Source organism: Vigna radiata, chromosome 8 (assembly GCF_000741045.1).
Source record: "Vigna radiata var. radiata cultivar VC1973A chromosome 8, Vradiata_ver6, whole genome shotgun sequence".
NCBI classification, from domain to species: domain Eukaryota; kingdom Viridiplantae; phylum Streptophyta; class Magnoliopsida; order Fabales; family Fabaceae; genus Vigna; species Vigna radiata.
Genome location: NC_028358.1, coordinates 9,904,328 through 9,930,450, shown reverse-complemented (window position 1 = coordinate 9,930,450; position 26,123 = coordinate 9,904,328). Strand labels below are relative to the sequence as shown.

The following is a 26,123-nucleotide window of genomic DNA, read 5'->3' as shown; positions in this document are numbered from 1 at the left end:
GGACAGGACGAAAACACCAGGAGAACTAATGTCAGAGAAAACACAAGGGAGAGCACGAAATGTTTAACTGATCAAAGGAGAGGAGCTCTACGGTGGAACCTGATCAAAGGAGAGGAGAATTCTCCATACTTTCATTTTTCTCTCTCTGCATCACGTGGGTGTCTGTTTTAATTTCAGACTTCTTTTCTTTTCGCTTTTACGCTTTTACCCTTGGGTTTTTTCCGAATATTAATTACCTTAACCATTAACTAGTTCAAACAAAACTAAAAGAACTGATTTTTAACTGATTTTTTTTTTCTTTTCTCTGACTTCAAACACTATAGAGCACAATAATTTTATCGGTAAATATCACTTTATCATCGTATTTGACACTGAATATATTACCATACGACTTTTATTTTCTCACAAAAATGTTTAAGAACTGTACATAACAATTTATCGGAAGGTAGTATGAAGGTTCGTCACAAAATGAGTTGATTAAGGGAAATAATAATGACTCAAATCATCCAGAAAAACACTTGAAGTGAGACAAGAAAGTGATATTTTTCAAATCATCCAGAAGGGGTTTTGTGGTTTCTTGTATTTCATTTTTCAAAATCCCCTGTTTCTTCTTCTCAAAAGCTCTCACCTTTCCTCCACCGTCATTGTATCCAGTTGCTTTGAACTTTCCACTCATCCACTTTGCGTTTGATTCTTTCAGTGTCGTTTACGAAATAATGGTAGGTGTATACCGATCCTTGGTGCCGACTTGAACGACTGTCGTTTTGTGTCCCTGCGTTGTAACGTTAGAGGCCATTCATAAACGCGCGCGTTGAAACAAGTTGAATTTTCAGAGAGAAGCTCCACCGAATTTTGCATTTCCCTCCAAAAATGGCTTCTCAAAATCCAGCGGAAGAAGAAAACTCAAAGCAAAATTGGTCCCTCCAAGACTTTGAGATCGGTAAACCTCTCGGCAGGGGCAAATTTGGTAGAGTTTATGTTGCCAGAGAAGTCAAGGTTCTTAGTTCTCGCTTCATTCCTATTTTCTATAACATATATTCTCTGATTCATTCAAGTAATTGGAATATTAGAATGTTCACTTAAGCAATGATCTTTAGAAGTGTAGATTTTGTCCTCTGAGTTGCCAATAGAGTTAAATTTTTGTATTTAATATAATTTGAGTTTGTTTTCAGAGCAATTTTGTTGTGGCGTTGAAGATTATATTTAAGGAACAAATTGATAAGTATAAAATTCATCACCAACTAAGGAGAGAGATGGAGATACAGACCAGTCTTCGGCACCCTAATATCCTGCGTCTTTATGGTTGGTTTCATGACACTGACCGTGTTTTCTTGATTCTCGAGTATGCTCATAAAGGTGAGGTCTACAAAGAGATGAGAAAGAAGGGTCACTTTACAGAGAAACAAGCTGCTACGGTAATCTATTTTCTCAAGTGTGTGCAATGTTTTGAAGATCTTTCATAATTCACGAGGGATTTTCTTTCTCCTTCCAGCTTACCAAAATTGATTTGTGTACTTTGATTTTTGAAGAAATTATGAGTTTTCTGAAAGTTAAGTTTATGATTGATTTTTGTATCGGAGAGAAATTCAATTTTTACCATCTTATTCTCTTACCCTGTGAGTGTTTGTAGAGAAGTTTATCCAAATAGAACCTAGCTCTATCATTACTTTCCTCTGGCTTGATTTGGAGGAAGCTTTCATCTTTCTACTTGCAAGGAAGATAAATATTTTTAATTGTTTCTTGCCATTTTTCAATTATTGGGTTTTAATTCTTGAGAAAAGATGAGTATGAGAAGAAAGCAGCTGTAGTTTTTCTAATTTTAGAAATTTGATTTTTGTTTCTGAAGAGGTTGAACAGAATGCAAAGTCGGATAATCTTTGAAAAGTTTATAAAAATAAAATAATGAGTTGTTTATGATGACAGCGGCAGATGTCCTAGTTGTAGTGGCCTGCAGTGTGAAATGTTAATTTAGAGCAATGATACACATACACCTCCATATTATCAATACCTATTCTATAATTGTTTTTTCTTTCTATCTCTCTCTTCTTATCACATTATATAACCTATAACCTATAACCTATATTTTTACTCTCTCTAGGTGTATATTAAGTGTTCATGCACCCTTTTAATATTCATGAATAATTTTTCATTGATTTATAGAGAAGTTAATTGTGTAAACTTCGTGAAAAGTCTATGGAGCCGTTTTTTGTGTATTTTTTTTCTACGTGATTTAAATTAAAAGATATGTATACATATTATGGATATTTTTGTATTTTTTGAATTAAAACAAGAAAAAAATAATATTTTAGGGATTTTTGCGAGCAAATGATAATTTTTTCTGAAGTACTGAAAAATTGTGAAAGAGAATTCTTTTTGTTTATAAAATAAATAAATGGACACTATGTTTATATTATATTTTGGACAAGGCTGTGTTATGCATCAGGATCTAACAAAAGATAAGAAGAAATTTCAAATTTTCATGTGTCTTTCTTCTTACACAAATAGATCTTATAAAGATCTTGAATTGTTTTTGTGAGTCAATCCCTAACTGACATTTGTCTCTCATTCTAACGGAAATATTCCCAAGTATTAGATAATGACATTGACATATCTAGATGCAATTTTTGAACTTTGATATTTTCGTAGTGGGCCTTTATTAAGATATTTTAGGAAGTTTCAGATTTTATTTCTATTGTTTTTTAATTTTGTCTACTGGGTGTATTATGTTTTTATTTTTAGCATATCACTCCCACAATCTTAGGAGGTGAAGGGAAGCATGGTTTTGTAAGAGTTTGGTTGTACCATGTAGGGTTATGGGGCAGCCATTGTGAGTAAAGAAAGTTGGGTCTGGAAAAATTGGTCTATAAAGGGTTCAGAGAACGTAACCAATCCATACTGAGAATCATGTCAGCTCCTTCCATAGGAATGAGGTAGAAGTGAATAGCCAATGTGTGTTTTTGGATAAAAACCATGACATTGGGACAAAGGAAAAAACATCGGATTCTTTCCCATTGCCAACCATAACGGAGTAACATAGAATAGAGATTGTACAAAGGTGAAGGTGATGGGCTACGTGGGTTTGTAAAATGTTATAGGAACTGCTAGTATCAATTATGATTTTAATCGGGAAGTTGTCGATATGGCCTTGAAACTTAAGTTGTGAGCTGAGGGACTACAGGAAAAAGCTTGGAAAGAGAGATGGACATGAGTGGGGTCATCTACAAGTAAGCGGCAGTGGTGTATTCTGGTGTGGCTTCTTCACTTATCAAAACTAACATACGGCTAATTGTGCATTTGTAGCCAGAGAATACTTTTCATCACAATTGTAACATAAACCGGTGGCCCATCTATCCTGGAGTTGAGTTGAGGTAAGCTTTTTTATACTAAGGGAAGGTGTTGAAGATGGACTTTGAGTTTGTGGTAAGGGACTTTAGGAGGGTTGAGGAAGGGTGTTTAGGGTTCATGTATTGAATCGTTAGTTTAGATTCCAAAAGCTTGGCAAGACATAGAGCTTGGGTGATTGAAGTGGGTTGAAGGACGGGTACTTCTTTGTGAATCTCATTTCTATGTGAATCTCAGGGATAAGGCCAGAGATTAGACAATTGAGTATCATCTCGGGAGTGAGGCCCAAAACACTTGGAAAGTTTTTTAAATCTGTTTGATATGCTGTAACAGTGCCATGTTGGCAGAGTTTGAATAGCTTGGCCTAATGGTTGGCATATGTTGATGGGCCAAAACGAAGTTCTAGAGCACGATTGAAACAATTCCAATCACTAAGTTGTTCATTCTAGTACATCCATTTGAGCGAACTGAGTATCTCGCCTTTCATATAAAAAAGAAACATGTTTAATAAAAAATCCTAAGAAATATTATAAAATTCAAAAAATTGGTCAGCTTGAAATAGCCAATCTAAGGAATCTGTTCCATAAAAAAGAAACATCTGGATTTTTGGTGGATAGATAGGGGAAGGTATTGATGGTGGAGGAGAGTGAAAAGGTGGAATGGTGGTGGTTCTTGCTGTAGTAAAAACGGTCTGGAAAATATTGGAAATTGGGGTGGAGTGGAAGACGTGGTGCCTATGGACATACTGAAGAGTGTCAAAAGGTATATTGTGGGGTGGTACTGTGGTAGTAGTATGAGAAGATAAGGTGGATAGTAAAGTAGTGAGCGCATGGTTGATGGTGTCGTGCTTGGTTTCCAAAGCCGATTGATGAGTTCGAAAGCTTGTTGAAGGGTGATGTAGCGACCATCGTGGTCTTGAGTAGTGAGAAGTTGTGTTTGAAGGTTGGCTAATTTGTTCAAAAAGGTATCCAAGGTTTCATCTGGGTCACTTTTTGGTTTAGGAGACATGGAAGTAGGTCATTGAAAGCACCAGAATGTTATGCACCAGAAAGAAGAAGAAAATAAACTAATGAAAGATATGAAGAAAATGCAAATTTTACTCTCTATCTTTCTTGTTACATGGATAGGTCTTATAAATACCTTGAATTATTTTGGTGAGTAAAACCCTAAGAGGCATCTTGTCACTTATTCTAGCATAAAATATTTCCAAGTGTAACATAATAACAACTAATATCTAGATGCACTCTTTGAACCATATGGACTTTCATCTTTTTCTTGTGGGCCTTGATTATTCCGACATGCTATTCACTTTGTATTGTTATCTTTGCTCCTTTATTGAGCTAAATTTTTTTATGTTGACTCATAACTCATTTTATTTTTATAATTCCAGTATATTTTGAGCCTCACAAAGGCGTTGACTTATTGCCACGAGAAGCATGTTATTCATAGGGATATCAAGCCTGAAAATTTGTTGCTGGATCACGAGGTATGCTAAAATATCCTTCCTCCGCCAGCCAACGAGGTAGTTTTCCACACTAGTGTTCACTTATGGCAATGTTTGGAACGCTCGTGCCTAGAGTTTTAGTGTAGGTGCTCAAATATGTTTTTTGTTGCAATGCTAAAAAATATTGATGTCAAATCTCTAATGCCCTTTGTTGAAAAAGAGAATGAATTTTATTATTTTCATTCATGTATGTTACATTCTCCTTACCTCTATTTGTAATAATCTAATCTTCTAAAAAAGAAAAATAAGTAAACAACATACTTAAAAATAAACTAGAAGATTCTATAGATATTTTCTGTAATTAGAAAATTTTTATAAATATTTTCTCTAATTAGGAAGATTTTCCTCTAATTACAACACCCTTTTCAAACTCCTCATCAAAAAGAGACTAAATGAAAGTGAATCCATTCGGTAGATAGTTGGAGTCAACTGATTATATTTGGGGTTTAAGGGCACTTGTATGTTCAACTAATAGTGACTTGATTGCAGGGTCGTCTTAAAATTGGAGACTTTGGTTGGTCTGTTCAGTCTAAAAGCAAAAGACATACCATGTGTGGCACATTGGATTATTTAGCACCAGAAATGGTTGAAAATAAAGCTCATGACTATGCTGTTGATAACTGGACTCTTGGTATCCTTTGTTATGAGTTCCTCTTTGGTGCCCCTCCATTTGAGGCTGAGAGTCAAGCTGATACCTTCAAAAGGTAAAAAACTTCTCGGGCTATATGTTTATTTAAAGTAGACGTTGTTCTTTCATTGTGTATTTAATGTATTTAGCTTTGTGTAGGATAATGAAGGTTGACCTAAGCTTCCCTTCCAACCCTTCTGTTTCTTTAGATGCCAAAAGTCTGATTAGCCGGGTAAGTTAACATCCCAGTATTGATATCTTGGCCAAAGTAAATTCTTTCAGTGAACAAATTAGTGGTCTTTCTGACAGCAATCTATAAATTAATGCAGCTTCTGGTGAAGGACTCCTTACGTAGGCTCTCTCTTCAGAAGATAATGGAACATCCTTGGATAGTCAAGAATGCAGATTTTTCGGGTATTTGCTTGTAATACCGACTTAATTACCCATTTAACTGGGAACGAGGGATTAAAACTAAATTCTATATGTGATATAAAATGCAAGCAATCGAGTGTTGTAGTGTACTATCATCAGCTTGAATGACTCATTATCTTCGCCGTGAGATTAGGAGCATTAGGATTGTTTATATGCTGATCTAAACCATGCATGACGAAGATTTATTTTTGCATGCTCAATAGTGAATGTCACCCCTCAGATTTAACGATTTCTCTTTCATGAGTTAGTCCTATGTTAAAATTTGGATAATAAATATTGATATTTTGTCTTTCTTTTTCGTAAGTTTTAAATGGAAAAGTGATTTTATAATATGAAATCAGTTACCAAATTAGGATATTTGCTGTCCATGATGAAATTTGGATTCCAATTCCAGTGGAGCTGCTTCAAAGGGTGCTGCAATTCTAAAACCAAAAGCAAATTTGTCAAATAATGTGTCCTGTGATATTAACTTATTTATTATTATTATTACTTCTTTCTCTGCCTTTCAATCAGAGGAACAGAATTTGTGTTGTCAAATAATGTGTTCTAGGTTGATGAGATTAACTGTGAATAAGAACTTTAATAAAAATAAGAAAAACGAATGAAATAGAAGTCCGTTGTATACAATTGAAACTCTACGTAACACACGGATACTTTAGTTGTTATTAGAATCAAGAAACAAAAGGATACTTGCAGACAACGTATCTCTTTGTGTATGTTCTCTTTGTTTGAGTATATGTACGTTTTTCAGCTTTTTCTTCAACTTCTTTCAATTTTCTCTTCCTCTTCCTTTATTGTTGTTCTTCAGAATGTAGTGGGTACTAACTAAACTTTTGTTCTTCATTGATCTCCAATTATGATCAGCTTGATTTGTGCTTTGAAAATCTTCATGGAGTCATCGATGTAATCTGCAGCTTTGAAGCTTTTGGATGATTGGATAACTTTATTCTGCTTGACTTTTGCAACTTCTACTTTGAGATCTTAGCATCATCGCTTTGTATCGGTATCCTCATCTTCATGGATTATCTTGATTTAACTCGTCAATGCATCTATTTCCGTTTTTATATCACTATCTTCATTCTTTCCTTGAATTACTTCATTCTTTCAATCATAGTTGTAGATGACCTTGTAGCATATAATTGTGCAATCTGATGAATTTGAGGATCATGCCAACTTGGCATTTAGAAATTCTTGATTGAAGTATTCTTTAATCTTCAAGAATAGGCTCATTTTATGCAAATCTTTTGTTGCGGCATATTATCTTGTTTCCTTTTCTTGATTAAGAAGGCTTGGATCTTTTGTCTCGGACTTTCTGAATTTTTTTCTTCAGGAAACTTTTTGACCATATTAAATAATATCTCAAATATATTCAGAGCGAAAAACTCTTGATATGATTTATCAAAGAATAAAACAAATTTTATGTCAATAAATTAATGATATAATTATACCAACTTAATCATATCATAGAAAAATATTTAATTCAAAGCATAAATCATTCGAACAGAATCAAAACATTAATAAACATGTCAGTCATTAAAGTATTAGATGATGTCTTGTAATCATTTGATGGTTATTAGGAAACAATTTTGTTGAATCGTCTCATCATGACATTTTGAACCATTTGGTCTAATGAAGGTTTCATTTATTCCTCATTGGTAGTCGTATGAGGATCAACTTTGGTGGGCTCATTTGCTCAATGTAACATGTATCGTCTGAGTAGTGTAACTTATGGCGTCTGATCAATGTAACTATTGTATCGTCTGATTAATACTTTTCATGGTATTATCTGATGATTTTGAATAACCAGTTGTAATCTAAAATATTATGTGTTAGATGATATAATCCATTCTTTGTCTATTCCTTGTAAAGCATAGTTGGGAAAACCACTTGAAGCATGGGGTTTGTACCATATGGACTTAACAATTATTGTATGACATAAGCTCTGAAAATTGTTATACCTTGATACAATGTAATTCTAAAAGATGGTTCATAAAGTAATACATGTACTATGATACTTTATATAGTTAAATGCTTATGATTTATTCCTATAGATTTGTCATCATAAAAAAAAGGAGAGATAGTTAAAGTTCTGACGATACAAACCTAGAGGAAAGCTTCCAAGTGGTTTTCTAATTATGTTTTAATGATAATAAAAGCTATCATTAAAAGCACGAAAGTTGTTTGATCCATGTCATTTGGACTATTCCAAGACTCTCAATCAAGAACACTAACTCTCCAAAATGACAGAGTTTTGTTACTCATTAATCAAGTCTGAAAAACTTATACAAATGATGCCTTTTATTTATAGGTAGATATGGTATCCTAATCAAAGTAGCTAATGACTTATTAATCATATTTAAGAAAAGAGTATTGAAGTAAACTATTCTTATGACAAGCTTACAAAGAAGCTAAAAGTCAAATGTGCTTCCCAAGTTCCAGCTACCTTCAATGTAGATGCTCATGATTTTCCTCAAGTTTTGGCTGAAGCATGTTCATGCAAGCGCTGAAAGCCAACACTCTACTGTTGGGCACCCCTCATATGTTATTCAAAAAAGTACTTTCAACAACTTTTTTTTGACAGTTTTTTGACAACGTTAGTCTATGATTGGTTTGTTTCAAATATTTTTTTCTAAAATAAATTTAAACAGACAAATGAAATGATGACACATATCCTATTGTAAAAAAGTATTGTTAAAATATGGGAATCCATTGATGAATTTTTTTTGCACTAAAATTGTTTTCGCCCCTTATTGTATTGCATACGAACTACATAAATAATTATTCAATTGAGTTCATTATTTATCCTAATTAGTTTCACTCATCATTTGATGACTATACTAGTTTCTCATTAGTTTTCCTCTTGAAATATAAAACTTCAATTTATTTTTCAAATTCTTTCATGTAATAAAAATAATTTAGAAAATGATTACATGTATGCATTCTATTAGTAATAGGAGGAAATCCATAAATCATGACATGTCTAAATATAAAACTCTTAAGTCATCCTATAATTTTTTTTCATATAGGAACCATCCCATAGAAAGTACTTCAGTAAATAATAATAAATATTGATACATTTTACTCTTAGTATAATAAGAAAAAGAATAATTTTAGTACAAAAAGATGAATTCCATTAGTTTTTGTTTGAACTCTCTTAATTGTTTAGGTAATTGAGCATATATATTAAAGGAAAAATTGATATTATTAACCTCCCATTAATAGGTAGTCAACATTGTAGATGTGAAATAGATATTCGAAATAATTATGTATTTCATGAGATGTAATTTTCATAATGAATTTTGTGTGATTTTTTATATTTTGCATTCATTTTTTATTAACTTTTTATTTTAATAAAATTTCATGTGATGAAAAATTATAGGTGGAAAAGGTTAGCATAACTTAGATCTCAAAATCTACAGTGATTCTAACATAAGAAGTAATTGTAGTTAATTACATATTAATGTTCATTTTCTCTTTGATAACTACATGTAATGAATATTATACATCAAACATATATTTAATTACATCTACCATTAATAAAGTTCAAATATAACTGATTGAGTCAATAATCTTATGTCAGTTAAAAGTTGAAACTAAAAATAATTTAAATATTCTTTTTACATTCTGAAAATTTTTTAAGGATAAAATCTTGAAGAAGTACTACTTTCTAAAACCATTAATATTTCGGATGAAATAATTAATCTTTACAATGAATCAACAATTTATTCTAATTAATTATAGAAAAACCATGATGGAATTATAGTTTCCAAAAGGTTTAAACCATTTAGTTGTCCCTATTTTCGGGAGGTTTTCCCATTTTGATCCCGTCTTATTCGAATCCCCAATTGAGTCCTTTTAAGTGCTAATTTCAATCAATTAAGCCCCTGCCGTTAAATTTAGTTAACGAGATTAACTTTTTTGCACAGCTGGGAGGATGATCTGTTAATTTCTATAAACGTGGTCTATTTAGAGTTGAAACGTGGCATGAATTGAGTTCCATAAGTGCTAATTTCAATCAATTTTAACTCTAATTCATGCCACGTAATAGGCCACGTTTACAGAAATTAACAGGTCATCCTTTCAGCTGAGCAAAAAAGTTAACCCCGTTACAGCAGGGGCTTAATTGATTGAAATTAGCACTTATAAAGACTCAATTGGAGATTCTAATAAGACGGGATCAAAATGGGAAAACCTCCAAAAAAATAGGAACAACTAAATAGTTTAAACCTTTCCAAAACAAACTATTCATCAAATTTGGATCAAAGCAAAAACTAACAAAATAAAAAAAGTTATATTAAAATTATTATTTCTTTTATTAAGCTAAAAACCAAATATATAAGTGAACCAACTATTTATTTTAACTAATTATAGCAAACAGATGAAAGGTATGCGGAGATGAAATTTGACTGCATCTTGAATTTTATTTATGACATGAACTTCTAGTGGTTTCTATGTTATGTTTATTAGTCAACGTTGTGTGCTGATCTTAAGTGCTTGAGATTACTTGTTCTTGTCTTATGAAAAAATCGGTTTTGGTAAACTGTTATACGTTTGCTCTTCATGATTTTAGCTAAGCTCGATTGGATTTCTCCATTTTAGTATTTTATCTTTGCCTGCAACTCAAAATTTCTCATACAACTCGTAAAAATGGTTCCGTTTTGCTCCATAAATTCCGATTCGAAAAGTTAAATAACTTAATTAGATAATTTAAAAACCATTTTTTTAAGAATAAAATAAGTAAAAAAATAATTTTTGATCATAAAATCTGAAAGTAAAAAATAACTTCCAAATGTTAAATATGGTTTAGAGAAAGATAACTTTCAAGTCACTTAGAATATACAATTTAAAAGTTACTTTTAAATTTTAAATTATTCAATATACAATTTAAAAGTTACTTTTAAATTTTAAATTATTCAATCTAGAAATTGTTCTTTTTAAGGAAAAAAAATAAACTTTCAGAATCCGAAAGTTATTTTTAATGAAAATGATTTTTTATTTGTATAATTCAAAAAGGACAAAAATAGATTCTTTTTGCATGGGAGTGGAAGATAAAATTTATGGAAGTGTAGGAAGAAATTGCCTTTGTCTATCACTCTATTTTTTTTATTCACCTCAAGTTTCATTTACTAGTAATCATAAACAAAATCATTGTTTACCGGCTATCTTTTACATCTTCAATAAATGGTAATGTGGCTCTTAATCAAACAAAAACAAGCAATGCAAATCAATCTATAAAAAATTGAGTTGCCCAACCACAATAACTGAATCTTGAACATAAAATGTTTGTATATGCATATTTACAACATAAATTACATTCTGCACGAGGCTATAGATTCTTGAGATCAGAACAAGGATTAGATATGTCTTTGAATATTTGACATGCATGCTATAACATTTTCACAAGCCAAATAAATATAATACTTAAACAACAGAAGTTGTTAAGAATTTTTGTTCTTCACCATTTCTTGTCGGTTCCGTTTGCAAAATATATAGGACATACTGCATAGCTTCCATTTCCTTGGCTGCCAATTCAATTAGATTTTATTAATAAAACAGAAAATCTTCTTCCAGAGGATATTAATCATGCAACATATGGCTACATTCAAGTTCATTACTGGGGAAAAGAATAAACAAGTTTCATTCTCTTCTTACAAGTTCTGGAAAATGACTTCGACCATTTTAAAACTTTATAATGAAATTAAAAAACTAAATCAAATCTGTTTCCTAATTAGTTACATAGGGAATACTGTAGAGGATCGTAACCTTTCATTAAATTCCATTAGCATTAAATAATGACTGTTAAAAATTGTAGTATAAAAAAACGGCGAGATTGTAACACTGCCATATAATTATTTTTACAGAATAGGTCAACTCCCCGTTACACTAGTTCCAAAAAGGAAAATTCAGGATATACTAAGGTGAATGCTTATGCTATGTGAAGCAACTGCAGATACAGCTTATCATTCAAGTTGAAATATAGCAAAGTTGAGTGAATGACGTACTAAAACAACTAATAAGATTCAGTCATTTCACAGTAGATCCAAGAAACAGCTTTTTATGCAACTGTTGCAATCCAACAAAGTGATTATCTTAAATTTTTTTTAAAAAGGTAAATAAAATGTATGCAAGCAGTTGGTTAACATAGTACAGTCTACTATACCAGAAAAGAATTGGCTGCAAGCGATCTCAAATGTACATGTATACTCTTCTCAACACCTATACAACTTTATCAAGTATTGGGTACCGGAGACTGAAGTTAGCCAGGCACAGCAAACCCTTCTTGGATCATTATAAACTATAGTTTTGATCTTGTTCTGACCTTGGGACTGCTTGGTAATTTGATCTTACATTCTGAATTAAATAACAATACAGTACGAAATATTAGTAACAGATAAAATAAAAGAACGAACTAATAAGAAAAGGAAACTGTATGATGAATTCATTAAACAAATTAGTCAATACATATTTTAGTCCCCCTTAACCAACTGACGTTAATTTGGTCCTCTAAACAAAGTGGAACATCAATTTGATCTTTAATCATAGAAAAGAAAGTCAATTTGGTTCTCGTGAGGAGACCTACCCAATCTCCTACCTCTAATTTAGATAATACATGATAGAGTATGGAAGGTTGATGAGAGGAAAAGAAGAGTTAGGAAAGAAGGAGAGAAGAGTTAATGAATTCCTAACTGTAATAATAGTTAGAGTGGCGGGAATAGAGCTCATATAAAAGAGCTATTTTTTTGTTGTAGAGGAGTTTTGGAATTCTTTTGTATAGTTAGGATTCTGTTATGGAATTAGGCTCCCTTAGAGGTGTGGATGTATTGTACAGTTGAAAGGAATTCAATACAGACTCTTTCATTGTTGCTCTGTGTTCTTGCTTGAGTGTATGTGATGGGAGGTTATTAGTATATGAGAGGAGAAGGGCGGGAATAGGTTCTCTAACTGTTTTGACAGTTAGACAAGGGCGGGAATAGGTTGTATAAATAGGAGAGTGTTAGTTGTAGAAGCTATCTTTTGGACGTTTGCTGTATTCTGAACAGGACTGTTATTCCTATTGGGGGGAGGTTAGGCTCCCCATCATTGCTCGTATTCTTGTATTCTTCTACTGTCTAATAAAACCAACAAGGTTTTCTCAGAGTTCTGGTATCTTTTCTGTAGGTGAGAGAGTGAATCTTGATTAGGTTTATCAAAGAATAACCTATCAATTTGGTCCGACCTGTCGGATCCAAATTGGGGTGAGAAGCTACGCGTCGCAAGAAATGGAGATTGATACTGAGGCAAGATTGGAGGCCATTGAGATTACAATAGAGGGGATGAAGGCTGAATCGGCAGCGGTATGACGAGACTTACAACAGATTATGAAGATTTTGGGTACGTGTGCCAATCAAACGGAGGGAAGCTCGGATGACAGTTCGGTAAACGACAATCAACATCGAGTCGTGGGGGGCAACGAAAATGGAGGAATTGGTGTTAAGGGGATGGAACAGAAGCCTTGGCGGAAGAAGGTGGAATTGCCGACATTCGATGGAGAAGAGCCTCTCAGTTGGCTTAACAGAGCGGAGAGATTCTTTGACATCCAAAAGGTGACGAACGATGAAGACAAATTAGAAGTCGTGTACATGAGTATGGAGGGGAGTGCGGCATACTGGTTTACATTTTGGAAAGAAAAAGCAAGAAACCGTTCTTGGGACGGTTTGAAGGCAGCGATGATCAACCATTTCGGCGGTGGATTTAGGGGGACAGTTTTCGAGAGATTGGCTACGCTAAGATAGGAGGGTACAGTGGAAGAATTCGTTCACAATTTTAAGGTGTTGACGAGCCAGACTAGGGTAATACCTGAGGAGCAAGTACTCAATTATTTCCTCGCCTGATTGCGAGAGGACGTGAAGGGCCAGGTGAGGATCCAGAACCTATCCGATTTAATGGAGGCGATGCGGGTTGCATGTGATGTGGAAGACGCGATAGTGAGAGTACAGGGAAATTACCTGGGTGGGGTCAAGATCAACCCATTCGGTTCACAATCAGTGGGCATTGTGACGCGATCGAACCCAAATAGACCGACGACAAACCAGAGTGGAAGATCAGAGGGTAGAGGTCCAGCGAGAAGAGATAAGGTTACGGCGAACATGATGACAAGGGGGAACAGTACAAACGAGGGCGATAATCGAGGGAGGACGGTGAGAAACTTACCGTACCCCGAATTTCTCAAAAGGAAAGAAGAGGGGCGTTGTTTTAGATGTGCAGGTCCCTTTGTACCGGGACATCAGTGCCCAGAGAAGAGTTTGAGAGTACTTTTGTTGGTGGAGGATGAGGAGGAGGACGTTAACGAGGAAATTACCAACCTGGAGGAGAAGCCGATGGAGCTCTCGGCGTGTTCGGCGGAAGGGTTGACGTCCACGAAGACCTTGAAGTTGAAAGGCAGAATTGGCGACAAAGAGGTTGTAGTGTTGATCGACAGCAGGGCCAGTCACAACTACATTAGTAAAGGGCTGACGGAGGAGCTTAGGTTGCCGGTGGCGAATACTCCGACGTACTTAGTAAGCTTAGGCGATGGGCATAAGAAAATCACTTAGGGATGATTTGAAAGGGTGACGGTGCGATTGGAGGGGGTCGATGTGGAAGAGGAATTTTATGTGTTTGAGTTAAGGGGAGTTGACGTGATTCTTGGTGTTGCATGGCTGGCGAAACTGGGAGAGGTGAGAACGAATTGGGGTAAAACGACGATTGAATATCAAGTAGGAGAAAAGAAGGTTCAGATCGGGTGATCCGGCCTTAGCACGCCAGCTGGTGAAACCAAAAGGCCTTTTAAAGGTAATGGATGCTGACTCATGGGTGGTGGTTTGGAATCCGTGCATAGTGCAGACAGATGAAACCCGTGAGTGGGGAGCTGATTTGACAGGAGAACAGAGACGTGAGTGGGGAGCTGATTTGAGAGGAGAACAGAGACGTGAGTTGGGAAGCCTGCTACGAACGCACTATCGGCTATTTCATGACATGCAAGGGTTGCCTCCGACACGTAGCAAGGAGCACCGCATTCAATTGAAGGAAGGCGTCAACCCAATAAATGTGCCCAAACAGATATCCGCATCTCATGAAAGGCGAGATTGAGCGTCAGGTAGAAGATATGCTTCGGGCAGGAGTTATCAGACCTAGTTCGAGCCCATTCTCCATCCGGTCATCCTTGTGAAGAAGAAGAAGAAGGGTGGGAGCTGGCGCTTTTGCGTTGATTATCGAGCTCTAAATAAAGCCACAGTTCCAGACAAGTTTCCCATACCTATGATTGAGGAATTATTGGACGAGTTGAAGGGGGCATGATACTTTTCAAAGATCAATTTGAAGTCTGGTTACCACCAGATTCGAATGGAAGGGGACATGCATAAAACTGCGTTTCGAACACATCAGGACCATTTTGAGTTCCTTGTAATGCCTTTTGGTCTCATGAATGCACCGACTACTTTTCAAAGCACTATGAACAGCTTATTGCAGCCATATCTCAGGAGGTGGGTGTTGGTATTTTTTGATGACATCCTTGTTTACAGCCCATCGTGGTCTGACCATTTGAAGCAACTGGGTATGGTGTTGCAACTGTTAGAGCAGAACGGATGGGTGGCAAACCAAAAGAAGTGTGAGTTCGGGAGAAGGAAGATTCGTTACCTGGGCCACCAAATTTCTGAACAGGGTGTTAAGATGGATAGCGAGAAGACGAAGGCAATCATGGAGTGGATGAGCCGAGGACTTTGAAAGCTTTGAGAGGCTTCCTAGGATTGACAGGATACTATAGACGTTTCGTAGCCAGGTACGGTAAGCTGGCAAAGCCTTTGACAAAATTACTAAAAAAGGGCAAGTTTGAATGGTCAACCGAGGCGAGGATAGCCATGGATAACTTGAAAGCTGCAATAACTTCCGCCCCAGTCTTAGTATTACCTGATTTCAATCAGGAATTCCACATTGAGTGCGATGCTTCAGGAGGAGGAGTAGGAGTTGTTTTAACCCAAAATAAAAGACCCATTGCTTTTTTCAATAAAGCTTTGTCTGAGGGATCTCGGAGCAAATCGATATACGAGAAGGAGCTGATGGCTTTAGTTTTAGCCATCCAACATTGGAGGCCATACTTGGTGGGAAGACAGTTCACGGTACACACCGATCAACGTAGCTTGAAGTACTTGATGGAGCAATGAATTACTACACAGAACCAGCAAAATTGGCTGGCAAAACTTATGGGGTATGACTTCGAGGTTGTTTACAAAAAAGGGATAACCAACAGGGCTGCTGACGCTCTTTCAAGGAGAGATAAGGGGGAAACGGAGGAGAAGGAGCTTTAGGCGATATCCAAGCTGTTTTGGCCAGACTTCCAAGATCTTTTGAGAGAAGTGGAGGAGGATGAGACATTAAAGAAGATGATAGCCAATCTAAAGATGGATCCCAACTCGCATGCCTCGTATACCTTGGAGAATGAAAGGTTGCATTACAAGGGGAGGATGGTGTTATCTGCGAGTTCGGCCTAGATTCCTAAATTACTCGCTGAATTCCACGTAACCAAGATAGGGGGGCACTCGGGTGTGTACCGGATGTATCGGAGGATAGCCCAATCCTTGTATTGGGTGGGCGTGAAGAAGACTATTACGGAGTATGTTGCTGGTTGCGTTGTGTGTCAGCAACATAAATACATGATAGCATCTCCTCAGGGGCTATTACAACCATTATCAATACCTCAAGCTGTGTGGGAGGAGATAAGCTTGGATTTTATTGTGAAACTACCCAAATCGCAGAGATATGATGCTATCTTGGTAGTTGTAGATAGATTGAGCAAGTATGCCCATTTTGTGGCATTGAAACACCCCTTCTCAGCTAAAACCGTGGTAAAGATATTTACCAGGGAAATCATCAAATTTCATGGTATACCAGTCTCCATTGTCAGTGATCGAGACCCGCTGTTTCTAATCATATTTTGGAGGGAGATATTCAAGGCGCAGGGCACCCAGCTCAAAATGAGCACCGCCTACCATCCTGAGACGGATGGACAGGCGGAGGTGGTTAACAGGATAGTTGAGGGGTATTTACGCTGTTTTTGCTCCAAACAGCCAAAGAACCGGTATGTCGTGTTACCTTGGGCCGAGTTTTGGTACAACACCAGTTACCAAGGATCCGCGAGATGTACGCCATTTGATACCGTGATAGGAGTCCTCCATCCTTCAGCAAATTCGTTCCGGGTGAAACACCTATAGAAGTCGTGGCACAAGATTTGATGACACGTGACGAAGCACTTAAGCAGCTGAAATTTCATTTAAACAGGGCGTAGGATTTAATGGCTCAGCAGGCAAACAAGAAAAGGAGAGAGGTGGATATAAAAGTGGATGATTGGGTCTATTTAAAGATTAGACCACACCGACAAGTTTCAATGCCCACTCGTCTTCATCTAAAGTTATCTGCACAATACTTTGGTCCATTTCAAGTGTTACAACAAGTGGGACAGGTGGCATTTAGACTCAAACTACCAAAAATAGCCCGAATTCACTTGATGTTCCATGTTTCTCAATTAAAGAAGGTTGTGGGGGATAAAAGGGTTGAAAAGGAGTTGCCCGAGGAGCTGCAAGCAGAAGGACCGAATTTTTGGTCGATACGTGTATTAGACAGGAGACAAATTCAGCAAGGAGAGGAGATATTACACCAAGTTTTGGTGGAGTGGCAAGAAGGGGGTAAAGAAGGAGCTATATGGAAGATGCAACAACGATTCAAGACCAGTATCCCAAGTTGAACCTTGGGGACAAGGTTGTTGAAGGCGGGAGGGGTAATGATAGGAGGTTATTAGTATATGAGAGGAGAAGGAAACGTTAGTTCTCTAACTATTTTGACAGTTAGACAAGGGCGGGAATAGGTTGTATAAATAGGAGAGTGTTAGTTGTAGAAGCTATCTTTTGGACGTTTGGTGTATTCTGAACAAGACTGTTATTCTTGTTGGGGGGTGGTTAGGCTCCCCATCATTGCTCCTATTCTTGTATTCTTCTACTGTCTAATAATACCAACGAGGTTTTCTCAGAGTTTTGGTATCTTTTCTGTGGGTGAGAGAGTGAGTCTTGATTAGGTTTCTTAATTGGAAACCTATCAGTACGCGTGTGGCGTTTTTGATAGGTTTCATATCCCGAAACCCAACTTTTGATCCGACCTGCCAGATCACAATGAGAGAGGCGACTAGCGGGAAGAGAAACGGAGGGAAGGATGAACGTTTTGGAAGGTCAGATGGAAATAGTCGAGACAACGCTGGACGGTCTGAAGGCAAAGACTATGGCGATACATCAAGAAATCCAAGAACTCACACAGGTTCTTGGCGGGCGAGCAAGGAATCTTGAATGCAACTATGAGGAGAGTCAGGTTTTTGTGAACACAAATTGCAGAGGGAGGAGATAGGGCTCAAACGAGCAATTAGAACGATAGGGGCGAGGCACCACCCAGCTGGGTGAAGAGGGTTGACTTACCCACCTTTGAAAGGCTCAACCCATTGGGTTAGGTCTCTAGAGCAGAGAAGTTTTTTGAAATACAAAATGTTAATGGACAAGAAAGACTCCAACTGGTGTACATATGCATGGAGGGGAGTGTTAGTTACTAGTTCCGATTTTGGAGAGCCAAGGCCCAGAATCCTTCTTGGGAGAAATTGCGAGAAGCTCTGGTGAGGCAGTTTGGGGGACAAGACTGAGGGACCGTGTTTGAGAGACTCACCGCGATCAAACAAGAGGGCTCGGTGGATGAGTACATCCAAAAGTTTGAGATGTTGGCCTGCAAGGCGACATAAGGAGGCAAATCCATTTAAGAAAAAGAACTAATGACGTTAGTGATGGTGATTCAACATTGGAGACCTTACTGGCTGGGAAGGAAGTTCTTAGTACATACGGACCAAAGGAGCTTACGCTATCTATTGGAACAGAGGATTACCATGCCAAACCAACAAAGCTGAATAGCCAAGCTGTTGGGATATGACTTTGAAATTGTATGTAAATCAGGGGTGACAAATAAGGTGGTTAATGCTCTCTCTCAGAAGGAGGAGGATTACAAGGAAGAAGAGAAGGCAATGAAGGTCATGGTGAGACCCTACCAGGAGGTCTTGAGGGAGGTGGAGGACGATGAGACACTCATGAAGATAATAAAAGACATCAAGGATTCCTGCTTTTCCAATGGAGAACGACAGGCTGCATTACAAGGGGAGATTAGTGTTATCAGCCAAATCAGCTTGGATCCCCAAACTCGTTGGTGAGTTTCACACAACCAATACTAGTGGACACTCAGGGGTATATAGGACCTACCACAGGGTGGCACAATCTTTGCATTGGGTAGGAATGAAGAAATCAGTCACGAATTTTGTAGCCAGCTGCTTAATCTGTCAGCAGCACAAGTACTTGGCCTCTTCTCCACAAGGTCTGTTGCAACCTCTTCCCAATTGGCAAGCCATCTGGGAAGAAGTGAGCATGGACTTCATAGTCTGACTCCTTAAATCATAAGGTCATGACACTATATTAGTGGTGGTTGACCGTTTAAGTAAATACGGACACTTTATTCCCCTATGTTAGATATTGTGTTTATTTCATTTACATGTTCATTTGTATTTGGGCTTAGCCCACACTCTTATTATTATAAATACATTACCCTATGTGTATACAAAGACACATAAGGGAGATTTCCCCTCATCTCTTTTACTATTTCATACCCTAAGACACCCATACACAACTCAATTGATAGCTGAGGTTTTTGTGAAGGAAGTGGTTCAGTTACCTGGGGTGCCTGTGTCCATAGTTAATGATCAAGATCCATTATTCTTGAGTCTATTCTGGAAAGAACTATTCAAGCTACAGGGTACACAGTTCCAAATGAGCACTGCCTACCATCCAAAATCAGATGGCAAAACAAAGGTGTTGCACAGGATCTTAGAAGGGTATTTGAGATGCTTCTGCTCAGAGCAGCCCAAAAGTTGGAGTTCCATCCTCCCTTAGGATGAATGCTTGTATAACACCAGTTACCAAGGGCGGCTAAATGTAGCCCATTCGAGGCAGTGAATGGGAGAGCTCCTCCAACGCTCACGAAATTCATACCAGGAGAGACAACTGTGGAAGCAATGGCCCAAGAGCTGCAAACTAGAGATGAACCGCTCAAACAACTCAAATTTCATTTGGCACGAGCACAAGAGCTGATGACGAAATATGCTAATCGCAAAAGGAAACCGGTGACCACTAAAATTGATGACAGACTTCCATGCCAGCAAGGTTGCATCCCAAACTATCCGCAAGAACCTTTCAAAGTAATACAACATGTGGGGAGTGTAGCTTTCAAGCTGCTACTACCAGAGATAGCCCCCTGTATTCCATGTGTCTCAATTGAAGTTAATAGTGGGCACGAAGCAAGTAGAGAAGGAAATTCTAGTAGACTTGCAAGTGGAGGGACAAACATTCTGGCCACTCAGAACTTTAGGTCGAAGGCAGCAACAGTAAGGCGGGGAGACAATATCGCAAGTCTTAGTCGAGTGGGAGGAGGGAGGGGTCGAGACCAACCTGGGAAGATATGGTGACTATCCAAGATCAGTTCCCTGATTTTAACCTTGAGGACAAGGTTAATCTTCAGGCAATGGGTAATGATAGAGTATGGAGGGCTTATGAGAGGAAAAAAGAATTAGGAAAGAAGGAGAGAAGAGTTAATGAATTCCTAACTGTCCTAATTGTAATAACAATTAGAGTGGAGAGAATAGAGCTCATATAAAAGAGCTATTGTTTTGTTGTAGAGGAGTTTTGGAATTCTTTTGTATAGTCAGGATTCTATTATCTTGTGGAAGGGGAATTAGGCTCCCTTAGAGGTGTGGATGTATTGTACAGTTGAAAGGAATTCAATACAAATTCTTTCTTTGTTGCTCTGTGTTCTTGCTTGAGTGTGTGCATGTGGTGTTTTCGATAGGTTTCATATCCCAAAACCTAACAATACATCTATTAGCTTTATGCATTTTCATATATTGAGGTTTGACTGCCAATCATGAAATATCGAGGATTAAAAACATAATTACAAGATAAACACATATTGGTTCATTAGTGATATACAAAATTAATATAATTATGGCAAGGTGTTTATTGTACACCTAAACTGAATGATAATTTTGTTAAAAGACCATAAGAAATATCAAAATATGCATTTCTTAGTTCTTAAAGAATTTTCTTTTGTAAAAGAAATAATGCAGTAGAGTACAATTTCCAGTTTGTAGATTTCACTCTTTTAATATTACTATTGTTAGATGTATTTTCAATATATAATATGTTATTAGTTTTGCTCGTGACACAAGTATTCATTCATATGAATACTATCCGACATTTCTACAACTAAAATAGACTACTTCCAAAATAAAAACATCCGAGCTACTATATAAAACTAGACAGGAATGATAATAGCAGAACAAAAGAATTAGGCAAGTGATAAATTGAATAGTTTTATGAGATTCAACTGTACCTCTAGTAACGTGATGTAATAGAAATCCTCCATATGCTGCATCAAAGCACTTCCATCTCTGATTGAGCGAAATATATTTATTTCAGTTTGCAACAACTTCTCAATAAGTTCCTTCTCACCCTTCAACTGATACACCAAAGTTGGGAATGGTGAGCATGTAAGAAAGACCACCTCTAGATTCTTAAAAGGAAGAATATGCCAACGGTGCTAATAAGCATGACATGAAATATGCATTCAATCAAAGAAAGCACTATGTATAAACTACTACTGCTAGAAATATTTATTTTGAGAAATGAAAAATGAACGGAACCAAAAGTGCTAGTAATAACCAAATGTGCACCATAGTTATTTCATCAGCAAAAGCCAAGTGCAACTAATTAATATTCTAAAAATAATAAAATATGATTAATATTCTAAAAGGACAGGTATGAACTTAGAGAATTGCAAGAAGAGCCAAAAAATACTATTACCAAAGTCGGGATTAATTTTTAACCTCTTTAGAACCTTAACCAGACAATAAATGTATGTTGTCTACAATCAGATAAAACTGACATTTGAATGATAAATAATCTGTTAATAAATTCCCATTTGACCTCAATGGTAAGGTGTGTGAAATGCATGAGGATATACCTTGCAACACTATCAACGTGTACGTGGATAAAGATTTAAAAATAAAAAGCTCATTATTACGTCTTTTTTATTTAAGAAAAACTCAATTATCATATAAAATAATGACCATAATAATAACATTTAGTATCAGTGTGAAATAAAAATTAATGACCATAATTATAAGTGAATTTGTGAATAAATCAGAATAAACATTTACTTCGAAGTTACAAAAGTGGAAACTTACGAATTCACTGACTATAACATCGGGTGTTGATTCCCCAAGAACATCACCTTCATAACCATCTCCCAAAATATCTTTGTTTTCCTGGATGACAAGCATTTGACATTAGTAAGAGTAGGCGTTTGGAAATGCACAATTCTTTTAAACTTCAAGAAATTATTCCTCTTAGTCAATGACGACTGACTTTCACTTTATAGGTAATGTCATGCTTTTGAGAAAGGGTAAGAATGTTTTTATTTCCTAAACTTTGACGAGAAATCGAAGTTCGTCTCTGTCCAATAATTTAATAAATTTTAATTCTTAAACTTTATAAATGAGTAGATATAGTGTTTTTAATCTAATTGTCGAGAAAAAGCATGAGTGCCTCACACGACAGTAGATGATAAAGAAAATAGTACATTCTTACTATAATTTCATTTTTAATGCAGAGATTCACGAGTGGAAAGAATTATAATAATCACTCACTAGAGCATTTCCTAAAACCCCTGCAGCAAGAAATACAGGTCGCTCAACATGACAATAACCCATTAACCGAGGAACTGTAGGTATAATATCTCTGTGATTCACAACCCGCCAGCTATCTTTAACTTTCTGCATATACAGGACGAAAACAATATGTTGTGTTCATTCAATAATAACAAGAAAAACACAAGAACAAGAATGAAAGAAGCAATTGTATTATAACAAAAAGTTCTTCATACTCAATGTAACGTGCATAGCCTAAACATAGACAAGCTACTACAGGTGGTACTATACATTCTCTATGGTGCCCTTCATCAGCCACTACATTATAATTCTCCACCTTGACTCCAAATCATGAAGAAATCCCACATCACCTTATTTTAATATGCTCCAAGCAACGCTTGAATCTTGATTTTGGTATGGACTTCGTTAACACATATGTAGGATTATCCTCCAATTCTCCTTCACAATCTAACCTTCTCAAACTCAACAACGTCTCTAATGAAATGCAATCTCACATTATTGTGTTTAGTTCACTAATAATATACCTAATGATGAACTAAATATATGACACTTTGACTATCAGAACGAGTAATTACACAATACCCAGCTCTCCTACCATCCCTTTCAACCACAATCTCCTTCACCCCTTTTGTGAACGTGATATACTCAACTTGGGTAGTAGATAAAGCTACCACTGATTGTAAATTGGCTTTCCAACAAACTGCAATAAGAAATAGTGGGAAAAAAATTACCCAAAAATCAACTTATAGATATCAAATTCCCTACATAGTCTACATCTACAAACCTTTCTATAACTTCTTTGCTATGGGTAGACTATCTATACAATGGTCCATATGATATTATTCCTTTCATATATCTACCTCCCAATGAGCATATCCAAGATCTGCCATGAATTTGCTAATCACACTAATAGCATGTGCCAAATCTGACCTTTTACACACTATCCAACTCATGATGATCCCTACTACATTAGCATATGCAATAGTCCTCATTTCCCTCCTACTTTCCTCAAAACTAAAAGCTTGAGTAACTGAGAGCTTATGTGATGATCCAATGGTGTACCCACAAGTTTAGATTCATGCATCCTAAACCTCTTAAAAACCTTCTTCAAATACCTTCGTTGAGATAGACATAACACTCCAATTGTTTGATCCCTCCATAAGTCCACCCCCAATATTTGCCTCGAGGGACAAAGATCTTTTATCTCAAACTTTGAGTTTAATTTTCTATGAATTCTTTTATCTCATTTTTATACAAGTTAATTATAAATATATCATCTACATAAGAGCGAGCATAAAACACTCCATCCTTCTCTTTTTCCAAGATGTAGACACAACTATCATAATTGCTCCTCTAGAACCCAGTCTACCTCAAGAAATCATCAAATATCTTGTACCATTGCCTTGGACTTTCCTTCAAGCCATACAATGGTTTCTGTAAGAGACACACCTTTACTTTGTCTTCAACAAATACCTTCGGTTGGTCCTTGTAAACGGTCACCATATTGTACCAATTAACAATTGACATCAATATTCTTATCAAACAATGTTTTGCCATTGGTGAGAAGTGTTAGATATGATTAAGATATTCTTAGTTATAATATCTTATGTTAGTCATAACATTATGTATTTGGGCTTAGCCCATATTTTCTTTTCTTATTGTTCATTATAAATATATTATCCTATGTGTATTTTCTACACAAGGAGAATTACTCTTATATCTAATTTTCTCTATATTCAACATGGTATCTAGAGTTAGGGTTTCCAAGTAACTCATACAATTTTTTTTTGTCAGAACCGCCCTTAACACGCCATGGTTGCCGCTGAAGCCACCGTTTAAGTTGGTGACCCCACCATTCAAATCGTTTGGGTCTGACAACCACCACACCGCAATAATTTCTGTCATTGAAGTAGTCATGTGTCGTTCGAAGTTGCACATATGTTCATTTGGCAATCGGGCGTGATGGCGTATCACTACTCTCCGATAGTGATCACATGTGTTGAGATTGCCTCTTCCCCCTCTTTCTGGATTTGTGCTTGTTGCCTTGATTGGAGAACCCTGAATTTTAGGGTTTTTCTCTCTCCCCTACAAGTACCTATGCCTCTTCTACTATTGCTATGTCTTTTAAGCCTTCAGAGCAGACTACAATCCTTAACAAATTTCTCAAATGGTATGAGGATCGTCAGATCTCTGGTTCCATTACTTCTATTGCATACGAAAGTACATCTTTTATTGGCCTCGCTAATTCTGTGGGAGTCTTAAACTTCATAGCAGATGATGGACTCTTGTTTATTTGATAGATGGTAGTGTTTGTAGCTTCCCTCAGAAGAACTTAGGCAAATCAACACCCAGTAGCATACACTTTACTTGCTCCAAAATGGTTTTGTTTATCCTCTCAGCAAGACCATTTTGATGAGGTATATATGACCAACTTATGGCATCTTATATACCTTCTTTCCTACAAAATTCATTAAACTGCTCTGATACAAACTCCGGTCCATTGTCAATTCTAAACACTTTTAAGTTTGGTTAACTATTAATTACCAATCATGGTGTGTCACTCCTTACATCTCTAAAAATTCCCAGTCTTTAAAAGATACGAATCCACACCCTTGGCAAGTAATGATTTATGCTAGTGAGCAAATAGGACCCTCCATCATGAGTCTAAGCTCATGTTGGACCTCAAAGGTCTGCATGAGCATACTCAAATGGTTATTAGACATATACCTACCCATCCTAAACTTTAATTTGAGACTTTCCAAGTAGGTTTGTTTGCCTATCACTCCCAACTCCTTTAACCTATCACCTCCTAGTAGGTTATGCTTGCCTAGCTCCACTAAACCTCTCTTACTAATGTGTCACAACCTCAGATGCCACAACTTCGTCTTATATTACATCATCCGCAAACACATGCACAATCACTGTTGAACCATCTAGCAATTGTAAAGGTTGTTCTTTTCACCCCTTAGCAATTGTAAAGGTTGTTCTTTTCACCACTTAGCAATTGTAGAAGCTCTCCTTAAAATCTTTATAGTGCCTTGTTCAATTTTAGTTGACAAAACCAACAAGACCAAACATACCAATCGACAAAAGATTCTCTTTAGCTCTGGAACATACCTTGCACCTTAAAATAGCATATCCCAGTCGTCAAACATCTTCAATCTAATTTACCCCCCGGCTTGCATATTACAGGCTTTATTATTCCCCTGAGGAACTACACCTCCTCCTTTCAATTCTGTCAGAATATGTGAATTTATTAAGCAATAAATATTTCAATTAATATGGCAATTATGTGTAATCCCTAAAATTAAAGGATTAGGATTAGTATTTATTGGGCAGATTTCCTTTCATTAAGATTAGGTATTATTGGGTAGATATCTCCTGATTTAGAGACTTTATTTCAGGAG

At 36.5% G+C, this 26,123-nt stretch overlaps 2 protein-coding genes across 7 annotated transcripts in view; one reads left to right on the top strand and one right to left on the bottom strand.

Annotated features, from left to right (window-relative positions):
* The first annotated feature begins 437 nt into the window (after nucleotides 1-437).
* On the top strand, nucleotides 438-7,073 carry LOC106770905 (serine/threonine-protein kinase Aurora-3). 5 transcript variants are annotated; one of them, XM_014656751.2, is made up of 7 exons: nucleotides 438-456; nucleotides 701-996; nucleotides 1,173-1,415; nucleotides 4,733-4,828; nucleotides 5,336-5,550; nucleotides 5,634-5,706; nucleotides 5,804-6,139. In XM_014656751.2, the coding sequence occupies exons 2-7, from the start codon at nucleotides 871-873 to the stop codon at nucleotides 5,900-5,902; spliced, it is 852 nt and encodes a 283-aa protein (XP_014512237.1). In that variant the 5' UTR covers nucleotides 438-456; nucleotides 701-870; the 3' UTR covers nucleotides 5,903-6,139. The 5 variants fall into 5 exon arrangements, with proteins under 5 accessions (XP_014512237.1, XP_014512236.1, XP_014512238.1 ...); XM_014656752.2 differs by lacking the exon at nucleotides 438-456 and adding an exon at nucleotides 6,771-7,073 and having other exon boundaries at nucleotides 476-996; nucleotides 5,804-5,888; XM_022784937.1 differs by lacking the exon at nucleotides 438-456 and adding an exon at nucleotides 478-579.
* Nucleotides 7,074-11,108: 4,035 nt separating this feature from the next.
* LOC106772402 overlaps nucleotides 11,109-26,123 on the bottom strand; it is a 51,947-nt gene continuing 36,932 nt past the window's right edge. Inside the window, exons 15-19 of one of the 2 annotated variants that reach the window (XR_002669116.1) lie at nucleotides 22,696-22,821; nucleotides 22,234-22,314; nucleotides 21,381-21,506; nucleotides 12,067-12,257; nucleotides 11,109-11,428 (exon numbers count right to left, since the gene is read on the bottom strand). Coding sequence is in view for 1 of the 2 variants with exons in the window: in XM_022784990.1 (XP_022640711.1) it covers nucleotides 12,195-12,257; nucleotides 21,381-21,506; nucleotides 22,234-22,314; nucleotides 22,696-22,821 (396 nt within the window). In the remaining variant the exon portion in view is untranslated. Of the gene's footprint in view, nucleotides 11,429-11,857; nucleotides 12,258-21,380; nucleotides 21,507-22,233; nucleotides 22,315-22,695; nucleotides 22,822-26,123 lie in introns of those variants that run through there. The other variant, XM_022784990.1, reaches the window with a different exon arrangement.

Excerpts from the sequence above, each read along its gene's own strand:
- LOC106770905 (XM_014656751.2), top strand. The coding sequence starts at position 871 with ATGGCTTCTCAAAATCCAGCGGAAGAAGAAAACTCAAAGCAAAATTGG. Across the intron at positions 4,829-5,335 it reads ATTTGTTGCTGGATCACGAG|GGTCGTCTTAAAATTGGAGA; the intron begins GTATGCTAAAAT and ends ACTTGATTGCAG. Across the intron at positions 5,707-5,803 it reads CCAAAAGTCTGATTAGCCGG|CTTCTGGTGAAGGACTCCTT; the intron begins GTAAGTTAACAT and ends AAATTAATGCAG.